At 34.1% G+C, this 23,662-nt stretch overlaps 1 protein-coding gene across 1 annotated transcript in view; it reads right to left on the reverse strand.

Annotated features, from left to right (window-relative positions):
- The window catches only part of FAT4 (FAT atypical cadherin 4), a 156,429-nt gene that overhangs the window by 75,923 nt on the left and 56,844 nt on the right, over positions 1 to 23,662 (reverse strand). Inside the window, exons 2-4 of the mRNA XM_031466424.2 lie at positions 9,628 to 9,759; positions 2,722 to 2,983; positions 1,023 to 1,373 (exon numbers count right to left, since the gene is read on the reverse strand). Of these exons, the coding sequence (XP_031322284.2) occupies positions 1,023 to 1,373; positions 2,722 to 2,983; positions 9,628 to 9,759 (745 nt within the window). The remainder of the gene's footprint in view (positions 1 to 1,022; positions 1,374 to 2,721; positions 2,984 to 9,627; positions 9,760 to 23,662) is intronic.

The following is a 23,662-nucleotide window of genomic DNA, read 5'->3' on the forward strand; positions in this document are numbered from 1 at the left end:
TTTTGTGAATTGAAAGATACATAAAATATTGTGCTTTTTGCCTCTCGTATGTTTCTAAGTGGCAATTCTAGACAATCCTGGAAGGAAACTAAGTATAGAAACGGAAAGGTGTTCTGAGATTACACAAATCATTAAAGTCAGCAAGAACCAGGAAATTCTAAATTAAGGTTGATATGTCTATGTCGTGAGACATATCCTTGGGCTAGAGACTTACTTCCTCTTAAAATACTGTCTCTTGTTTCCTCAACTGAAAGAGCATTTCACTGCATCTAACAGAAGGGAAAACAAGGTATTAACTTTCCGGTTTAGTTAAAGACTGATAATCTGTACAATGCTGTCTCTATGGTTGTATTATCTGATATGTGTATTTCCAAAATAGGTCTTAGAAGAAAGTCCAGGAGATTCATATTTTAAAATAAAGCTTGTCAAATGCTTTTGCAATAAATAAAAATAAAACACTAAAGTTTAGATTTAATGTAAAAAGCTCAACTTGATTATATAGCATAAGTTAAAAGAGATCTGAGACTGCCCTTTGAGTCAAAGCATGAAAGCTTATTAAGATACTATGAGCAGTTTTCAGTCAAAAGTACAAAACCAATTATGAATTCTTAAGTATTTTTTGAGACTCTGGTTTTTCTTTTACATCCAAATTTTATCCTTTTTATGTTAAAAGAATATGCATAAGCAAATATTTTTATTTATCTGACAAAATGTATCGAAAAGTCTATTTCATGACTTCTACATTACTAAACTGCAATAGTGTCACACATTTAGGGAGAAAAAAGGAAGATAAAGTTTAAAAGATGATAACAATGCATGCTGTGTAACTATTATAAATAAACATTTAACTAATAAAATACTTAATATTTTAATCCTCCATGGTTAAATTATAAACCTATTCCTTGACTTTGGACCTATATTTACAAAATGCAATTTTGTGACAGCTGCATACAGTAAATAAATACGATATAAATCTGATGCCATTTTAAATAAAGTTTAAGTATATAAAATAAAGTACATACCATCATCTGCGTCAGTAACATTAAACACAAGAACAGTAGATTCTAGAGGTAGATTCTCCATTAAAGATGTGCTATATGAATTCAAGCTGAAAATAGGTGGGTTATCATTTACATCTAGTATATTGAAATAAACCCTGATGGTAGTAAATTGTCCCCCACCGTCTTCAGCTCGAACCGTGAGGATATAATATTGTTGTGCTTCATAATCTAACATTCGAGTCAAATTAAAGACTCCAGTAACTGGATTCAGGAAAAAAATGCCATCTTCATCATCTTCATTCACAATATATGTAATTTCTCCATTCACACCAGAGTCATCATCTGTAGCTAAAATAGCTGCTACCAAAGAACCTATCAAAAAGAATAAATTCATAGTCTGAAATTAATAGGATAGAGTGAGTATTGCTAAGAGAATATATATGACACCAAAAAATTATTTGTATAGTTAAATATTTTAACTAGAGAATCAGTATGAAAGTATAATGAACACAACATTTTGTAGATTTCTACATTAACACTGATACCAATATTACCAAATAGTAACAAAGTAGGTAGCATATTAGGTGTCCACTAGATCATATGTATGTTGCAGTGAAAATATTCTGAGGAATTAACATTACTTCTAACATTATTTTTCCATCTGGCACTACCAATTCATAAAAACATTGATGAGTTCAGTAAGCATATATTGGGGCCCATTGCTAATATCAGGAACTGGGGATTCCAAGCAGTAACCAAGACTTGTGCTGAGGGGCTACCACTTGACAGCTTATATGGCCATTGCTATAATTAAGGCAAGACGTAAATGTGATGGGAATTTCATGGCGGACATACACAATTCATCTTGGGGAAAAGACTGCAGTGGGAAGTAGTCTTGTATAAATGTTTCATTCCTTTGTCAAATGAGTTTCTAAAATATATACCTTATTAAGCAAACTCATTCCAAATGTAATTCAGAATAAAATTTCAGTTTTAGATAAGAATCTCCAATAGTGGGGATGAAGCACCCACACAGGAAAAGCATGGATATTGAGCACTCAAACTCAACAGTCACAACATAATATGTTCAAGAAAGCAAGGTGATAATTCAGGAGTCCTGTTCTACTAACATTCATCGAGCACCCGCTAATCCTCAGGCCCCACATTAGCAAACTCATACATGTTTTCTAAATTACCCTTACTCTAATTCTAATAGGAATTGTTGTTTCCATTGTACTAAGAAGGAATTGAAGCTGAGAAATGAATTCATTGCCTTGGTTCACATAGCTAAGTGTTAGAACCAGAATTCACAGCTTTTCATATGTTTTTCTTTGTTCTTTCTATATACAGTAGAATAATCATCACTAGAAATTAGAAATTAGACATTTTATAATAATTTCATCATTACAAATTTTTAAATTGGAACCTAGTATCAAAACAATGATTGCCAGATAAGTTAACAATGCATGGCACAAGTACTTTCAGAAACAGAAATACCTGTAATTAGTAATCAGATTAATGGCTACCCTCATTTGCTCTCAAAAGTCTAGAAATGTCCTTGGGAATTGTAGCAAAGTGGGTTAATTAAAACATTTAAAAATCCAGCATTTATACTAGCAGCATATGGTAAAATCTAATCACAATTTAAGAGCAGCCAAAACAGTCCGTAATTGTAGTCAAAGGTAATCCTGGCAAAATACACTGAAGGGCATGCACCTACCTGGGGTCGTGTCCTCTGGGATGTCAAAAGAGTACACAGGCCTGGAGAACCTGGGTGTGTGGTCGTTCACATCACTGACAGTGATATTTATTCTCATATCCGAGGACTGAAGACCATCATCTGCACGAACCAGCAAGGAATATTTGGAACGGCGTTCTCTGTCCAACCTCTTGGTAGCTATCAGATCTCCAGATTCGGGGTCAATGCGGAAGCTGTCATCTGCTCCGCTAATGATCGTGTATGTGACAAGAGCATTTGCACCCTACAAATAAAAGATCAGCATCTGAACTGCTAAAAAGAGACCTTTAAGACTTACTACTCCTTGTGCTGAATGGGTATTTGACATAGTGAGGTTTTGGAGCTTAATTTCATGTGATACCATAAGATTTCAAAATGTTAACAGGTCTGTGTAGTGTTTTACATAGTCTTTTGCCATTCACTCCGTTAACTAGTACAAGAAATCTCAACTTCATTATTTAGCTATGTATTTTTTAAATTATTTAAATGTGTACATGGAAAAGAGTAGAACTGTCACTGTGGAAATTACAACTGATGCTAATACTATCAACCACATAACCAGAGGTTGGCTAAAAGCTTGCTCTGGGCCAGGACCTGTGACAGCACACTCCAGGAGATACTATTTCACAGAGGAAGACACGGGGTTCTGAGATGCTAGTTAACCTTTGCAGAGTCACACTGTAAGCGTGAGTGTGGATTTTAAACCCCAGTCTGCCTGACTCTGAGCTCATGTTCCTTCTGATTCTGCATGAAGGTAATTAAATGAAGCATGCAGTAAGTGGAGGCTTGCCATAAGCACTGTAAGAACCAAGAAGAGAGAGGGATGATTTGGAACAGTTTGGCAGCGTGGAGAGTTTTAACATAGCACAAAGAAGAAAAGCTAAAATAGTAGGCTATGGGTACAGTTTGGAGAATCTCAACAAATCCGCTTGAATTCTATGGACAAGAAACCACCAATCTTTTTTAAAATTGGAAACAATTTTCTTTTGAGGTTCTTGACAGCATAGGATGGACTAGAGCGAGGAGAGGCCAGAGAAGGGAGACACTGAGTAGAGTTTGGCCCAAAGAGACTGGGGCTTCACCTCCTCAAGGTGAAACTCTATACAATCTGTGTTGTTTGCTGATTCCAAGTCCCTGTTCTGTAAAATGAAAGCAGCGATGCACTCGGGGGTTCTCTCAGACCTCTGAGCTGCAGCATGTAAAATCTGAAGTTTAAACTAGGAAGCTGGCAGAAGGTACGGAAAGGTTGAGGAAAACAGAACATTTATTAAGTGTTTATTAAGTGCCAAGCACCACTCTAAGGACATCACTTCATGGGCACTAACTGATTTAATATTTAAAGGTAATCCAGTTGAGAAGTACTGTTATCATCCCCATTTTCAAGATAGAGAAACTGAGACATAGAAATTTGACCCCTGCTGTCTTGCTCCAGAAGCAAGACTCTCAGTCATTATGTACCCAACATAACGCACAAAGCAAATTAGTAAGATCTGCTAGGTTACTGACAGAGAAATAACAATAACAATTGCTCTCATCTGTTTGACAATCCCATACAGTCTCATTTCCTTCTTTTAACAACTCTATGCAGTGGGAGCGGAAGTGAAAGAGAAGAAAAAAATTTAATTTCAAATTACTTTGGGAATTAGGAGAGTACTCTTCTTGAAGACATCTCAGGATATGATCTGCTTTGATGCAGGAGAAATTAGGCAGTGAGATTTTACAATTGTATGTATCATATGTTAAGAGACTGAAGGATCGCTTCATGATTATGTGGCAATGGTTACAACCACAGAAATGACTGTTGGTCAGAGATCTGAGAAGGGGTTTGATTAAACTATCTGAAGGTCGATATATGTAGGTGATGACAGTTAAAGCCACAAGATTTGTTGAGGATCTAAATGAGAATAGATAGAGAAAGGAACAGTGCCATAAAGATTGAATAGCAATGTTTAGAGAGTGGGAAGAAGGGGCAGAGACAGGGACTGATGGAGGGAGAAGATGAGGGACCTAGAAGACCCAGAGGAACAGTCTGCCACCACGGTGAAAAGGAAGGCTTCAGGAAAGAGCTGATTTCAGCAAAGTCAAAAATAAAAAAGTTAAAGAGAATTAAAATTACAGCACCCATCTGGATTTGATGATGGGGAAAGCTAACTTTACAGTATTTTAAAATCTATTATAAACTTATATATATGAAATTATGAGCATTTTGATTTAGACATTTTAAATTATATATATTATAACTGAATCTTAAGTTAAACATCACACACTGTACTGGTTGAGATCTGATGCTCTGGAGCCATATTTTTGGGCTTGAATCTCTGCTCCACTACTTATTATTTGTGTGTCACTGGGCCACTACTTAACCTCTATGAGCCTAAGTTTCCTTATCTGGACATTGGGGTTGGTAATGTTACCTACCACATAAGGCTGTTGTGAGGATTAAAGGTGTTAATACATGTAGTGAAACTAGAACATTCCTTGAGAAGTTTTAAGTGTACAACAATGCTAATTTTTATTTTTATTTCCATTTTTATTGTTTTCTTATAAAAGAAATATAATGGGTTAAGTATATTTGATGACTGAGATGTTTGCAAATAAATAATTTATATCAAAATATGGTTAGAACTGCTATATAGTCCAGGGAAAGTATTTTCTGATTTCTTATTATATTGAGTCTTGACACTGGGATATGTGGTATTGGAACTGTCAACTTCAAAAATTGTTTTTTGATTTAAATTATACTCACCTAAAACAAATATACTTTGAGAAATTTATTTATTAAAATATCTAGGCTAAGATCTCTTGAGAAGGTATTGTGGAGAACATAATTTAGGGGGTTTAGGACTTTAAAGCTGGCATACTAGGAAGTTACAGCACTCAAAGCTTCCATACATCTTTTCCATCATAGATTAAATATGTTTTATCTGCATAATCAAACACATAAGGGGATGACTTCCAGCAGTCAAAGGGAAAAACACTCTTTCAAAATTTCTGTCTAGTGGTATTTGCTATATTTTTGTACTGCATTCTCTAACCCAATCTGAAAATTTAGTAACAGGAATGCCTCTGAGCACATTTTAATTTAGTAACAGAACAGCTGAGTTTAACACACTGCACACGTTTACCCTGTATATTCAGGTGTACATGGAGTATCTAATAGATTTACTGTAATTCTATGGTTTAACAAAAACATTCAATAAGAATTTTAGACTTCTAATCTGACCACATTCTGTACTATTTATTCCATTTCACAAGGAATTCCATTATTCTGGTAAAACAGTCCAGGGAAAAACAGCTACACTCAATTCTGACCTATTAAAATGGTATTTGGAAATTAGGGGAAAGCCAAGAAACAGAAACATATTTCAAGCTATTACATAAGTGGTTTGCAATTTAGAAATGTCCTGTCTACAAAAAAGTGACTATAATAATTAATACTCCTAAACTTATGATAATTCTTCTGAACAGAAGCAAAGGCATCAGACTATGTTGATAAAACAAGTCTGTTCCTATTCAAAATCAGCTGATGTGGTGAACTGGTAGTTCTAGAGATGCCTGAAAATGCGTGGCCAAGAGGAATGATTTAATTAGGCCTTTTGAAAAGTCTGTTTATTTATTTAATCTCCAAAATATGCAGTATCCACAATACTATAAGAAACAAATATCGTCTTGCAGCTGCAGCACAGTGGAAATAATGCTGTTTAAAAATATTCTGCTCTCCTGAGATACCACAGAGACAAAAGCACGTGAAAGGAATTCTAAAAGTAAATAGCTATAAATTGCAAGTGCGTTTTACAACCTTAAACAGTATTTTCAAAAACAAGTATGGTACCATGAAACAAAGCTCGAGTCTCCTAGCCCATTACAAGCATAATAATTCTGTTTATCAAAGGAAACAAGAGACTGTCGAAGTCACGTGCATCTGAGAGATGTGTATCTTGATCCTACATGTTTCAAATGATATTTAAATTACGTTCAACATGTACATGTTGCTTTTTAAAACAGATTCCTTTACCCAGGCATTCTTCTCCAGCACCCTACTAGAGTTTCTCTGACAAACTAGTATTTCTGTGCTCGATTTCATAATTAAGGAAAAGCATATAAACTAAAGAATATATGGACATAACTTGCTGATGACCTATATAATCTTAGTGTTTTAAAGAAGTCTATTAATCTTTCAAAATCAATCCACTGTATAGTTGTGTGACAATTTAATGCTGGCCACAAAGTTAAAGAAACCTCTTGCATTTCAGTATTGATTCCTACTCAAAACTAGATGAAGAAAGAAAACAGAGCCATGATTTGGTAAGAGAGAAAACATTTCAAATATACATGCTGATTTTCAAATTCAATTAAGAGGTAAGGAGCTGAGAAGAGAGTAGAAGATAGAAGTTTTACCTGAAAGCATTAATAGTAATTTATTGCAAGCTACGCAGAAAAGGAAACAGCCAATAATTCTGAATGCCATAGGAAGCCTAGGTATCCACTGTGTTTGGCATACAGCCAAAGAAATGTTGGTTCCTCAGGTCAGGAGCTGAAATTGTCAGTGGTCATTAAAATGCTACTAAAAAATTTAAGAGAAAATATATTCAAGAAAGAAAACAACCTCATGAGCTTAGTCTTTAAAAAATAATGGTCCAAAAGCAGTCTCACAAAAATGTCCTTCTTTCCTTTAAAGTGGTAGGTGAAATTTCCTCCCTTCCATCCTCTTCTACCTTTTTCCCCTTCCACCTCCACTCCCCTGGCCCGCACACAGGTCTTATAAAATACTCTGTGGTAGTTTTTATGCCTTCAGGCAGAGTAACAGCCTGCACAATTTGTCAACATCCCTCCCTCCCTCTGAACTGCAAACAACCCTCCCTCCTTTACCCTGGTCTGTTCAGCTTTCTAGCCTTACTTGTTTCTGCTTCTTTAACTCCCCACCCTGTCTCACCCCAAGGGTACTTCTCACATATCCTAGCTATCATCACCTTATGTTCAGTACCTAAAAAAAAACAAAACCCTAGAATGCCTAAGCGGTAATACCAGAAATGGTTACTTACATTTTTTTAAACTTAAAAAAAAAAAAAAGAATCTCAATAGAAATAAAGCAAAGTACCATAAAACCCTGTTGATGTAAATACCTAGAGACATAAGGACCTTCTCAGCCGTCTTCAAATCTCATCCTAAATATAAACATATCTCAAAAGATGAACTTCAAGACAAGCAAGTGTGTGCAAGCATACATACACACCCAGAAAAGTCAGACAGAGAAAAATAAACATGCAGGCAGGATTGCATTTGTATTAACCCTTATTTGTCATATCTTGAAAAGAAAATGTAAGAAGGAAAATAAAATTATAACAGTGCCAACATGATAGTATTAAAAGGGTTGAATGTTGGCATCTCTTTCAAATAATCGGTTCTTAAGAGAACAGTGTATCTCATTATAACATATATATCATGATTAACATGATTATTGCTTCATGCCTTGAAAAAATCACCTGAAATAAATGCAGTTTATGTGTTCTATTCCTACAGAGAGTATAGCCAATAGAGCAGTCATTACAATTGCAATTATTTGATGTATCATTTACGTGAGCTTATAGAAATTGCATGAGCTTTTTTTTGCTGTTGTTATTTTGCTAAATGAGATATAATTAAATTTTATGAATTGAGCTATCCAAAATATATTATCAGTGATGAGTTTTAAGAAAATGAAGCATTTACTAAATTTTAGCTGATGATATCTCATTTTTCTCAATAATAATAGAAATATTCAGCAACATAACTCTTTTAATGGTAGCTGGGACTGGGAACAAACTTTATATGAAATTGAGTAGAAGGTAAAAACTTAACACATCATTTTTTTCCAGTAGAAAACTACAGTTATCTAAATGCCTACACTTTATTTTGTTTCCTTTTCCTTAGTTAGATTTTGGCAAAATATATAGATGACTAAGTCATTACATTTCTATACTTGCTGTTAGAATTAGCCTGTTATTGAATTATATACCTTTTTAAAGTTAAAAAAATAGGCCAAAAATCAAGTTTTTAGATACTTCTGGAGCTTAACTGAGGGTAAGGAAATTAAATAATCTGTTTGGGGCTTAGCTTAAAGAGAAAGGGCAGAAAGGGGTGTATAGGATCATTATTCCTCTGTCTGAAATTCTAGAACATTAATTAAACCTTTTATCCATCAAGAAGGAGAAAACAATTGATGCTGTTTTTTTATGGGAAAATGTAAATTACGAATTATCCAATTTCCATGCCATTTGGAGCATGAAGATAGCATAGCTAAACTTAAAATATTAATATAGAAGATAGTATTCTAAATTGTGCCCCAAATTTCACATTCATCCTAGGAAAGAATTTCTGTTTATTAATGGAATTGAAAAATCATTAGCTTCCTAGATAATTTCCTTAAAATACATAAGGCTATTATTGAGATATATATTTACATATATATATACATATGCAAATTAAATGAAAAGTTGTAAGATAGTCTTAAATTTTTAAATTTTAAATAATTTGCTTTTCCAATTACAAATAAAATAAAAATAAATTCTTAGCAGCTACCAGCATATGAGAGTGATACATGCATACAAAATAAGCTATATCTGTAAATAGTTTTTATTATTTGAGAACTTAAAATAATTTGGCTAAGAAATCTAAAATGCAGCCAGCAATTAACTGAGTTGTGAATTGCTGTTCAAATGAAAATTACCTTTAGATAGTCTCCCATCTTAGCATTCTTATATCACATTTCAACAATTAATGATCTTTGGAAAAAAGCACACAATGCTTAACCTTTGTTAATGGGTAATAAAACTTGTCAACACACAGTAGAAATTCGATAGGTCACTGAAATACTAAGTTTCAAAAATTCAGGGCCAGGCTGTGCGCTACCTCATCAGCATCCATGGCTGTCAGCTGCATGATCTTGGAGCCGTCGCCGATGTTCTCCTCCACCGTGAGGTCCAGCGTGTCCGTCGGAAACACTGGTGGATTGTCATTGATATCCTGAAGCGTTATTTCTACCTGCGAGGAGAGAAAGAAACAATGCATGAACGTTGCATATGTCTGCAAGGTACCCATTAAATTGTGTACCCAGGATCCACTCAACTAGGCCTTCCAAAAGGAATCAGAAACTTTATATATAACATCCAAAACAGAAAATGCCCTAAAGAAAGGTGAGAAATACTTACAGGAAAATATGAAATCCAAATAAAGATCACTTGCCTTGTTGATAGTAACTGATTTTACATGACCACCTTGGAGTTTATACTAGAATAGACTGTGGACCAACCGTCATTTTAGTCCCCAGATTTGTGCACCAGTGAAAAACTGGCCAGACTTAAAGACTATCTGTCATTCAACCATTAAATGTTGTCTGACACATAGATGAGGTAGTGTCAAATTTCTTCCTGAAATGTTTACATGTTGGCAACTGATACCAGGGAAAACAAAGAAGTTCACATTTTGTTTTAAGAAACACTCAGCATTTTCCCCTTTAAAGTCAACTCTCAACCTTTGAGGGGAGGAAAATACACACACACACACACACATCTTTTCTTTCTGTTTCCACTCCTATCAACACTTCTTAATGTGACTAAAGCTAAACAATCATTCCATTCAAATGTAGTGTTTATATAGATTGCAAATATTAACAACTTTGTTTGAAAGATCCTAGTCAGGGTTATTTGTTTCCCTAACTGAAAAATAAATTGTTTAGAAAGAACAATTTGTGAAGTTTAAATAATAACATCAAACCATGTGTTTTCTCTTTTGAGCTAGGTGCTAAAAGCTGAATATCTGATAAGAAAAGGGGAGACAGCTGCTAATAAAACTGGAAGTTTCCCCAGTTGGGTCACAAAATTAAGTCATGGAGAAAAAACCATCCATCCATTTAGCTTGGATATAACCAGGACATTTTTCTCCTAGGATGAAATGTCATCTTTTATAGTTATACTGTAAAAATGCCATCAGATCTAAGAGTGATGAGGATGAATATTAGGAGAGAGCAAAAGAATTCTGGTTCCTTCTTTTCCAGGAAGCAGGCAGGGTTGGGTGGAGTGGAGAGGGAAGTAATGGGTAGGACTGTCATTACTCTCTGGCAAGGAATGTGTGGGAAATATATGAGAGCCAGACTAAGAAAAGGATGAACCATTGATAAAAAGAAAACCCCAGGAAACAATGTACAAAATTAAGTACTAAACAATTATTATAGTTCCACTATTTAATAGGACGGTTTTGATCACAGCAAATGGCTCAAGTTAGTCTAGGGAATGGTTAAGACTGCCTCAGTAGTTAGAAATCTGCTAACTACTAACATTCTCTGCACCACTTCCTTTAGAAAAGATCCACAATAGCTACAACTGCATCCTATAAAGAGCATCTCCAACTTTCTTGCAAGGCTGTAAATAACATGAGCTTTTCAAATTCGAAAGACCACAGTTCAGATTCTGTCTCTGCAACTTATTAAATATGGAAACTTGAGCACTTAATTTCTCTGAGCCTGTCTCCTCATCTTAAAATTGGGATAATAACATGTATCTTAGACCATTTTATGAAGATGAAACCTTGATGATGCCAGCAAAGTGCTTAGCACAGAGGAAAGTATTTAATAAAAAGTTGATTTTGGTTTTCAAGCTGTCAGGACAGACCTAGGCAGTTCCTTAGATCCAGGGAGAAACTTTGAGGAAAGGAACTCAATAAATTAGAATTCTAAGTCATATAACCTAGACTCAACCAACACAAGTCACTGCTCGTCTCTGGTATGTATTAAATATGTACTAAACTTTCATGTAGGAAAATACATACCTATGAATGTATTTCAAAAGGCTAAAAACTGTGGATTTAAGAATCAAGAACTCTTGAGATCTCATCTGATGGTCACCCAAGAATATAATCATTAATGTTATTCAGAAAATAGAAATTATCTTCCCATTAGTATGTGTGACTTTTCATACTTGTGTGCATAGTCCTTAAACTACAGTAGAAAAATAAATGAGTAAGAGATAACCGATCTGAATACCTTCTAATGCAATCAGGACTTTTTAGCTTAATAGAATTTTTTAGATTTCTAAATTGTCTTTTATCCATAATTTCATGACTTGGTCTAGTTGGAAACCAACATGCCAACATTCTGTGTGCTTGTGTTTGTTTGTAAGTGTGTGAGAAAGAGAGAGAGAAGAGAGAGGGAGAGAAAGAAGCTTTGTAAATGCATTTCTGAGAGAATATGCATATATAAGTGTGTGTTTATATAAGTATGTAATGAATATGTGTTTGCAAGGAAGAACACTAAATTGAGAGTAAGGAGAATCGAGATTGGCACTAATTAAACATGACATCAAAGATGCATCAGGACACAGTACACACACCAGAAACATGTTGGGTATAAGGGTGTAATAGAAAGACTCTTCATTATAGATGATGAGTGCATGAACTGAGCAAGCCCCTGCTATATTTTAATAGTTAAAACAAAAAAACTAACATGCATGTGCCGACTATGTTTTATGTTACATGTATGTGTACATACATACACACACACACACACACACACACACACACATATACATATAAAATCCTCAAAAGAGTCTTTTGGGGCAAGTACTATTATCTTTCCATTAGAGAAATGAGTTAACCAAAGTACATACGTTAAGTAATTACCCAACACCACAGAGCCAGCAAGTTTTCTTTACTACTATGCAAACCTCTCTCTCTACACACCTATCTCACTGGATGTGTGTGTGTTCAATAAATATAATGAATCATATTTGAAAAATATGTCACAGCTATATAAATAAATTCTTATAAATGTTTGTCTGATTCCTGTCTGGAATTTGGATCACTTACATATGAACTAACTAGCTATGTAATCTTGGGTCAGCCTATAAATCTTTGCCTGTAAGAATTTTTGAAAAATGAACAATATGATCCCTAAATATAGCTCTGGAAGTCAATGATCATGTATGCTTCATGAGATTTTGGCCATCTCCATTATTTCAGTTACAGTAAAGTAATTCCTTTTTTATTAGAAAGAATACATTTAGTTAAATATCAATGACTTCAAAACTAAACATTTCTGAGTGTATCTATAATAAGTTCTAAACAGAGATCTAGAATATCTCACCATTAAATTCTGATATATGCAAAGCTTACATTTTTGATTAAGGATTCCAGAGGCCTTTCATTCAATAAGCCAAGCTATTCTTTTTCCAAACTCAGTGTTGACTTGCCAGCCAGAAAGTTGAAACTTTGTATTCCTTTTTTTTTTTTTTTTTGAAAATCTAGATATTTTCTCTTAATTGTGCAGTCTTTTTTTTTTTTTTTCCACTCCACGATTCCTCAATATTCCTGAAAGGCTTTCAACATGGCTTCTCTAGATTCCCTCAATAGCCTGGGGTATGAATTATCCAAGAGAGGAGATTTGAACTCCTCAGCATAGTAGGTGTTACCCTGCAGCCCCTCACTTTTCCTGATTTGGTGTGCCGTGTTTCTACCTACATGAATTCCAAGATTGTGGACCTTGTTTGCTTAAGAGGTGGGCAATGGTTCCAGTATTCATTAATTTGATATTTTAGAATCTATCACATAAAAGGTATATTTTAGTCATTAAAAATACAGAAGAAAATAAGACAGGCCACTGTCCCTTGCAGGGAAAAAGTAAAGTTTGATAAAAGATATATGTACAAATAGAAACATTTACAATTACCTCTGGGATACCCAATGTTGACATCTTGATTCCAAGAAGCCAGTCCCCCCCACACCATGGATAATTCTTTGACCTGCTCTACTGCTTTGCCCTTGGCTGTTACCACCTTTCCTGATGATTCTAGATTCTAAAATGCAGTTGGCTCACTCTCTTGGATCTGCAACCAACCTAAGAGTTTTATTCCATTACCACTCCCTCTTTGGACTAAGATTTGGTATGCTTTGCTTTGAAATGTTATCATATTAAACCGAAGAGTTAAACATTAAAAGTTTAGAGAAGACCCCTTTTTTTTTTCTGTACGAATTAGATTATGTTAAATAATACAGATAATGGCTATTAGTGGCTTATTTTAAAATTCTGAGGTGTTAAAACAGTCTAAAATATAACTCCTAAACTACACCATATATATATATGTTTAAAATACATTCCCTCCTTTTAAAAGGCTAACAAAAACTACAGCATAGCTAACCTTTTAGTGCTAGCATTGCCCCTTCAGGGTTTTACATTTATCTTTGCGTAGGTGTGGACTTGAAATAAGCAAACTACTACTTTGCAAAAAAAAAAAAAGAAAATCACATTTTGAACTCAGAAGCTTCCCTTTCCAAGTGGCTGTACTTTAAATAAAAACAAAACAAACAAGAACTGTCAGTCACCTCCACAATTTAAGTCCAGGGGGCATTTTCAAGGTATCAATTCTGTAAGTTTGCGAAAATTGACCCTCAAAGAGAAAAGAAACGTTACACCATGAAGATAAGGCACTTGCATATTTTATGCCTGCCTATCAAATGTTGACCTTTGTGCCCAGATATGTGGCCCTCAAGGAACATATGTGTTTTCACCTGCTACAGTTACGAGGGCAGTTGATAGCTTCCTGGTTGACTTATTTAAAATAAAAACATCAGCTACAGCTAAGGGCTGAGCCACAGGCGCCGCCCAGCCGTCACCCCTTTACTGCTTAGGAACCTTTTGGAAGAATGACTTTCTTGTCTGAGACACCTGATTCCTAGGCAGTGAAACCCTGGTAAATAAACTGATGATATTTAAAGACAAAAACCTGACTGAGATTAAGGGAGTGAACAATCAATCAGTTTAAAGAAATGGTCTGTCTTTTGGTAGTTTTGTAAAGGTAAAAGTTAAATTGAAATTAGGGCTTTAAATATTGTCACCAAACCTTTTTATGCTGATGGATTAGAGTCCTTGATATTCCATTTGCTGAAAAGCCAAATGCATATTTAAAAACCAAAAACCTTACCGTGCAAATGGTTGCTGTGAAATGAGTACAATGCTTTCCTCTTTTCTATTTTTTTCTGTAAAATGCAATTTATCATTTTAAGCCTGCAGCTGCATCAGGAGTGATGTTATATCTTGGGGATTTGTTTTTAATTTTTTAAGTGAATAAATCAGGATACAACTACATAATAAATGAACAACTGCTAATTAGCAATTATCAAATCATTACATATGTGTAGATAGAACTATAAAACACAGTATTTCACTGATTGAAGTTGCTATTATGAAAGTAGTACACTGTATCCAAGGCTAAAGAATTGACTAAAATAGCAAGGTCCAGTACGAGCTCATTCCCCAGTTAATAAACTGATGATTGCACTGTGGTCACTCTCACAGCCACAATTAAAAACATATTCTTTAATTCATAAACTCTCTGCAAGCTAAATAAAGTGGCTCTTAATGAATCAGGAAGAAAAATGCCCTAAAATATATTTTTGATTCACAATCTTCTGGCAACGTACATAAATATTCTTAATAAATAAGGATGAAAAATAATCTTTTTTTCTTTTGCAAGGTTGGAGAATTCATAATACAATAAAAGTTTAGAAATCATTTGCAAGTAGACATGTTAAAATTCTTAGAAGAAATCATAGATACTATTGAGTTCACCTCGTAATCAAAAGCAGGACATTGAAATGTCGTGGTTTATCTAAGAAAAACAGCAGTCAGCCTCTTAAATCTAGTCCGCAGATTTCTGCAGAGACCTGTGGCGCGAACCAGGCCTGGGAGGCAAGGGGCATAATATGCTTTAGAGCTCTGCCTCTAATCTCTGCATGAATACAATGATCTTTCATACAAAATACACATTTGATGTGTACAGGAAAATCATTTTTGAAGAAATTAATATTTGGTCATCTACTTTACAAATACTATTTTACCCACATTCTTGCTCATTTTTAGGCTCCTTTATATTTACTTAAAGGGAAAATAATCTGTGAAGGTTTGTTTTATCAATATCACTGGAAGAGTATTAATTATTCAGCAGAAAGGTGGTGGGTATATATTACAAATAAAGAACTACAGCTAAATTCTTTTTAGATAATCAGTAAAAATTAGTGCTTTAAAAATGTCTACCAAATAGCTATTTCTTTTTTTTAAAGATGCAATAATATGCATTTTCAGAAATGACTAAAGTCTAAATGGTTGGTGGGATAGACATAAAGTACATAAACTATAAAATAGTAAAAGAAGATTCATCACAGCACATAGTGCTTGATTAGTTGCTTTTTTTTAGTGGCACGTGTAATTAATTACACTGTTGTCTTTTTATTTCTGTGAAACTGATGCTCCAAAATTCAATTTCTCATGTACTACTATTACCACATAAATCTGATAAAGCATTGCACCAAAAATAATGCTTAGAGTTCACATGTGTTACCTCCAACGATACTATGATAGTGCCACCAGATTGTATGTAAACACACCCTTTAATTAATAATTCTGCCAAAAAATACTTATTTCAATAGAAGTATTTTTTGCTCTGATTTCTTTAATACATTTATATATCACAAAAATTGGTTATTGCAAATCTCCTCAGGTTAACAAAGATCATTTGTACTGCTCAAATTGGTGACTTCTAGAATTTTGAGGGTAAAAATGTCTTGTTCACTTATGCATTCTTGCAACTTATCCATCTCTGGCATGTCATTTTTTTCTCTAAAGATGTTCCTGTTTTAAAAAGCAAACCCATATTATTTTTACATTTTTATTAGAGTCACATGTTCATCAAATTTAATAAATTGGATAGGTTACAGGTACACAAGGACTGTACTCATCAAAGTTGCCTTATATTACACTGATACTTAAAACCAATTCAATCCCATTGATTTCCTAGATCTTGTGGGTCCATCATGCCACCATCTATAATTTTTATATGAAATCATTTGATGATAATTCAAAAACTTTATTCTCAGAAGGGTGATTTAAAAGAGCTTCAGGAAAACATCTTATGTATACTTTATTCAGGAAATCTCCCAGTTGGGAGATTGGAATATAAGATCCTAAGCAGTGCCCATCACTGCTTCAGAAGCAGCTAAACACCACAAAAATCACGAACAAACCTGAGAAAATAACTGAAGTCATTCAAATGTGCATTACCCTTAACAGGTCATTATGATGTCACTCCAATAACACTTTGTTAAATGATGCCCTAGTTTACACTGTGTAGGTGCTACTGAAATTCAGTGGGGAAGAAGTCTAATCTTACACTCAAAACCATTTTTTATTTCATCAGCGTGAAACAAAATGCTGAGCTCTACCATTTAATATTCTAGATGGACATTCAAATGAGGAGTTGAAATTGAAAGCAAATTAAGCAAATTGAAATCCACACCAGAATCAGCACAACCATCTCGCCTGAGCTGTCACTTCCTCTGGCTCTGAAAAGGAAAACTCCACCTTTCCTGCCTGAGATGAGGCTGTGTGCAAACTCTGAGCTTGCCTGCAATGCAGGGAGAGGCTCTGTGCTGGCAGACAATTGCATCAGGGTGGTGTGTGCAGAGGGACACACTGTGCCTTGACATTAAACTTGGGAACCAAGGGCAACATTTACTAAACAAAGATGTCACAATAGAAATATCAAAACCCGGGCTCAAGTAAATAATCAAATTTACATTTTAAATGTTTGGCAATAGCTTCTCATTCACTCTGTCTCTTTGAATGAAGCTAGATAGTATGTGATTCACTCAATTTGATGGGATTGACACATTCTGCATGCTATACTGGCTTCCAATAACCAGGCTTTATTTAGTAAATTTATGTCAAAGCCTATATATATTGAGATTACATAGCAGAAGGTCTAATTAAATTTCAGCAGAAAGTTTGACATTCTACATTTGATTTTTTTTTTTGTATAAGAACTAACCACATATTTTCATTTAGTAGGGCATATATATACTCACCCTTTTAAAAAAAATTTCATGTATGAGGTTAAATTCAGTCATTAAGAAAAAGAAGATTCGACACCTACTTGTCCTATCATTGATGAGTTTAAACTCTAACTACTTCCATCTCTTAACAACAAGAATAAAGAGCTGTATTGCCATGAAAGGATGGTGCCAGGGTTTGCATATTTCCTTTAATTTTGTTCTTCATTTCTTTCCCTATTTTGGGTGACCACTGGGAATTCTGCTGCCATGAATCTGGGTGAAATGTTTCACTACATCCAGAACACTTCATCATGCTGCAGAGCCAAAATCTATTATGGTTTGCAAGTGACTCATATGTCAGTTATGAGAGAGCTCCAGCAAGAAACGGTTTACATTTAAAAGTCCTAAATGTCAGGAATGCAATGTTTGGACTGCATAGGTATTCAAGGTCTGATCAGACTCTGTGAACAATGCTTTGAGGTATTTATTTATTTATGGTGTGTAACCAACCTCATTCACAAGAGTCTGTGGTTGCTGTAATCACAGTTTATTGTCTCATCTTGGTGATATTTCAGAACTTTCAAAACTGAAACCTTGAAGAAAACAGGCAAAATCAAACTATGAAGGAAAAAACCTGTGATCCTGCACTATGAAAGACTGGTAGCGGTTGGGTGTGATCTGTTAGGGAAAATCAATAGAGCTACTACATGTATACATGAACCAGAAATTCTTGAGAACACAGGTCTGTGGCAAGCCCAAACTCTACTGGAGTTTCAGAGATCATCAGAAAGTAAATCTATGCATTTATATAGTTTTTCTTTAGAATGATGATCAAAAAATAGAAAAATCTGCATTTTGCTAGAAGTTGAGCACAAAAATGTTGTCTTCTATATAAACTAAACACTTCTTATATTTTTTTAATAGAAACATTTTAGTAAAATCAGCATGATATAATGATAATATTTGAGGATGTAACATTTAATTTGGGAATTAGAATATTGCTCTCTTTGGAATTTTAGACTAACAAACACTTTGTCATTTCATTTCAAACTTTATATCTGAAATTTAGATTAGGTTTTGTGTATATTTAGACATCTGTGCATTTATTTCACATCAATCTGTACTTTTTCTGTTTGAAATATGCTAGAAGAAGAAGAAAGAAGGAAGGATACACATTTAAGGTTCTTTTCAGCTTAATTTTTTTTAAAGCAAAGTAAAAATGAATATAATGATTTTTAAAACAGAACCTATTTTATATATAAGCTACATGTATGTAACTGTGACCAATTGTATTTCTCAAACAAAAGCAATTACATTAATCTCTCACTACTAAAACTCTTCTAGCAGTCAGCAGCATATGTTTCTGGGATTTCAGCGCATTTCTTACTAGGAAAGAAATATGTCTGAGTAACAGGCAGGCTTGGACAGTAGCCAGAAATGACAAGAACGGCCAAAAGTGCGGACAAGACATAGTTAACTCCATTCCTGAAATAAAATGCTTTCCATAACTCACCAAATGTGTGGTGACATAATAAAAAGCTAGTTTTGTTGTGCTTTCAATATTGTTCAAATTAGAACCAAATAAGGATTTCTTTTAAGGCAAAGGCAACCATGTGTAACCACTTCAACTTTTCCTGAAATCAATACCACATAATTTCTGCATTTTAACAGATTCTTAAGGATGCCCAAAAGTAAATGCAGAATAAAAGATCAAGTTAAAATATGTGCGGTTGCCTACGAAACTTATGGAAATTTTTATACCATCCTTCAAAACAAACACCCTCCAAAGGCATCCTGTAGTACACTTTTCAGTAGTTATTAATCTGAATGTGGTAAGTACATATCAAAAGGAAAATGTAGTTCAAGAAAAACAAATAAAAAGATTCCACCAAATTTTTCTTCACTTTTTTTTTTGCCTAATAGATATTGGATTTTTTTTAATAGCATAGGCTTCTATTAAGACTGTTGAAAAATAAAAAATAGTTTGATTTGTATTAGAGATACAATCTCTGGTTGATTGAATTATTGATCCTGATTCTTCACCCTTGCCTATAAGCAACTTCGCAGTTCCTCCCACCTTTACGTGGAGTTTCTCTCTCTGCCTCATGACTTTGGGCTCATCCATGATTATGGTTTCGGTCGATGGGATATTTACAAATATGACACAGGTAGAGACTTGAAATGCATTTGCTCTCTCGTACCTCTGCCATGGTCACTAGAATGCCACGTCCCTGAGTTCATTAGTACCTGAAGGAGGACAACAGATATTGAGTAGAGGAGTCCCAGCGAACTGAGAGACTTGTAGCCTGAACCAGATTTCCTGTTGAGCCCAGCTGAGATCAACCCAACTGCCTACCCAGAGATGCGTGAGAATAAATATATATTGCTGTAGGCCTTTGAGGCTGTGTGGCTCTTCATTATGCAACAGTATTGAGGCAACAGGTAACAGATACAGAAGCCAAAACAATGGCTTCCTGAATTGAATTGCTACTTATTGTTACTGAATACGTTACTTAATTTTTACGTTTTAAATGATGGATTATTGTTCTGTTTAACGTAAGAGGCAAAAAAGAGAAAAATGTTCATGTATACTGATAGCTGTGGTATGCCTTGTAGGATTTATTGCTATGAACTTATTCATAACTCTTCCTACCCTGTGGAACTTCCCATTCTCACTTAGCATGACACACCCCTTGGAAGGGCAACTCAAAACCAGACAGGATCTTCAAGCTTCCCACTGCTCTCGCAATCCAAAGATTAGAAGAAGAGGGTGGAAATACATGACCCAAGAGGAACAAATCATGGCTGGGTTCAGTCAATCAAATCCTCTTTCTTAAGAGTAGAAAATGATGAAAAAATGGGGAACACTACAAGAGAACACTAAAAACACGTCCGCAATAAGAGAGAGTGCATCTCTTTGACTCCATCTTTAGTGCTTCTCTAGTACCCACATGAGGCCTGGCAGGCTACTTTTTATGGACTTGCCACAATGCCAAATGAATCCCTCTGCCCTGTTTTACCTCTGCACGTGAGTCTTCACCTTTAAAGAAATTTCTGTTACTCAGCACAAAAGACATGATGTTTTGACTTACAGCTATTCTACTCTGTTTTAGTTGGTTATTAGTTTATATTGCTTATATTTCTTTATATATTTAAAACAACTGTTTCACAGTATAAAATTTAAGTCCCATTTAAAGCTTTGTGGGGCTTTTTTTACTTCAAAACTATAACAATTTTTATTCATATGAAATAGTATTAGCTCATCAATAACCAGGAATGAATATAGCTTTTATCTGCCCTAAAATGTAAAACATATCTTCTGAAAAATTTGAATTCACTGTCATGGCAAAACATTTTTGTTGTGCACTGTACTTTATATTTAGAAAGCCCATTTCGAAGAATTCAGAAAGAATGTTTCTCTTCTAAGCTTCAGTGGAATGTTTAGTTTTTGGCGTAGTGTCTAGCATACAGCAGGCACTTAATATGTGTTTATGCAATGATTTTAAAGTCAATATGCTTATTGCAATAGCACATGTTGTCATTACATATGTAAAAAATGAAGAGAATGGTTATTTTATATGCAAAATTAAGAGCAGAGGACACCATCAACTGTTAAAATTACATTGAATAATGAAAGTCCTAAGAATGATCCTCTGATGTTTATCAAAGTAAAAGCGAATTAATAAGAAAAATATTTTTAAATGTCAAAAATAAAGAAATAAATGACAAAGATTTTCTTTAAAAAGATGTTTCAGTACAGAACACTGTCTTCTATTCTTTATTTTGGGGGGGGGTAATTATTTTTTTTTTATTTTAATGGAGGTACTGCAGAATGAACCCAGGGCTGTGTGCATGTTAAGCACACACTCTACCACTAAGCTATATACCCTCACTCCTCTTTTATTTCTCATTTTTGAAGCCAAAGTAGTGAAGTTTTTTAATGTTATAGCAGTGTCACAAGAAGATTAATATATTTTAAAAAATTACTGCACCATTAAAGAAATGGTTGAACTGCTACGAAAGTGTACTCTTGCAATAAGGAGAAAATAATGTGCAAAATACAATAAAACATCTGTGTACCTTGTAAGATAAGAGGTTAGACTCAAGAGTAATGAAAAAGATGCCAATTATAAGCAGTTACTGACTACAAGTAATCATCCCCACAAAGTAACATGGTCTGATTACTTTGTCCAAATACATCACTCTCTCAATTTATAACTCTGTAACAATGACTAGGATGATATCAATAGATGCTTTGATTTTATTCTTCAAATAAAGGTATATTCTCTTCACTAAAATGAAAACAAAAGAAAAACTTTTCATATAATCTATCATTAGGTTTTTTTTTCACTCAGATTTAAGAAACGATTGCATTTTTAAACCCATGGTAAGTATGCAAAAATTAAGCTATATCAGAATAAGGGATTCATGGAAACCTAGTAGTGCAGAATTGCAAGCACTTCAAATCTGTCAAAATTAATAAGGAAAACAGGAGAAACACTGCAGTTCTCCTGTCCAGACTAATAGAATTCTCACAGTCTGCTTATGTTAATAAATGTTACAGGAAATCTACCCCTTTCCTCTCGTGGTTGTATTTAGCTATTTGAGCCTGTGATTGTTTTTTCAGTTAATCAGAGAATAGTTTTTAATAAGAGAATAAACTACAGTTTTAATGGACTTTGTTAACTTTTTTTTTACTAATATTAAAGTGTGACTAAGCATTCTCAATATGTTTTTATCAACAACAAATTTTAATATTGTGTGTACCTATATATGAAAATCATCATGCAAATTTTCATATAAAATTTCCCTTTACTAAAAACATCTGTATATCTGTAGAGGTCTTTCTTTTTAAAGTATTTTCTAAGAAAACCTCAATACAGACTATTGACTATGACAAAAATGACCTTTGCAAGTGAATATTGTTATCTGATTGTATTAATAGTATTCACAACAGCCAGATTTACCTCTTTCAATGTATGTCTTTTTAGTAGGTAACCATCTTCACCTATCCAATTTCCCTAAGAGTATAAACTCCATAAAAGCATGGGAAATACAGGTTAGAAATTGGTTTTTTAAAATATAACAAGTATGAAGCTAAAAAATTAGGTGAAGAGAAATATTAAATGCATACAGTTACAAACTAGAAAATATCAATGTGTTTGTTTTAGATTTCTACAGTCTACTACATTCACTTTTCAAAAGTTAGTTTAACATGTTAACATTTTTCATTCTCTCTGACATGTTTTTAATCATGTCAGTAAAATTCAATTAGCTCTCATATTTTAAAACAAGGTATATTCCTTGTCAAAAATCAAGGCACGACAAGCTTTATGGTTCCAAAGACCTGCAAACTCAGAGAAACTAGAATGAGCCTGTAATCATTTTCCACACTTCATTTCATCAAGGTTTTTCTATTGATCCTTGCATAGACACATTTCTTGTTCACAAGACATATCCTTGTTTTTTGTACAGCATGCACTTTCAATTCAACCAATGAGACGGCAAATCAAGCAATTTTCGTAAACATTTTATAGCAGAGGACGTAGTTCCTCAGCAATGAAACCACCCATCAGCAATGAAACCACCCCGTAGAAAAACATAAACTTCTCAGTTCAGTTTACTTCCTACATTTAAATTTTTCGTAGTAGCAGTTGAGAAAGTAATCTAAGTTACCTTGCAATTGTGAATATTGAGCATGGAACTTTTATTTATTGCACAGTATTTTGAATGTTATTAAATTTAGAGGATGCACTCATATCTATTTGAAAAACTGCACTGCACTTTTTGGTGAGCAGGAAATGACAATAAATATTTATTTAGTCACATGAAAAAACAAATTTGTAAAACCAAAGATTAGAAAATTTGTCTAAAATTCCTGGAGCCAAGAATCTTTACCACAAATATTACCTTATTAAAAGAAAATACTTTACAGTTAATAATTGTCCATTTGGGGACCTAATTTGAGACTGTCTATGGTTTTGAAATTAGTTTCATGACTCCTCTGTGATAAGGAAAAAAATTTTCTGACCCAGTACCCGTCTCAGGAAATAATATTACATTACAGCTT

This window comes from Camelus dromedarius, chromosome 1 (assembly GCF_036321535.1).
Source record: "Camelus dromedarius isolate mCamDro1 chromosome 1, mCamDro1.pat, whole genome shotgun sequence".
Lineage (NCBI taxonomy): Eukaryota > Metazoa > Chordata > Mammalia > Artiodactyla > Camelidae > Camelus > Camelus dromedarius.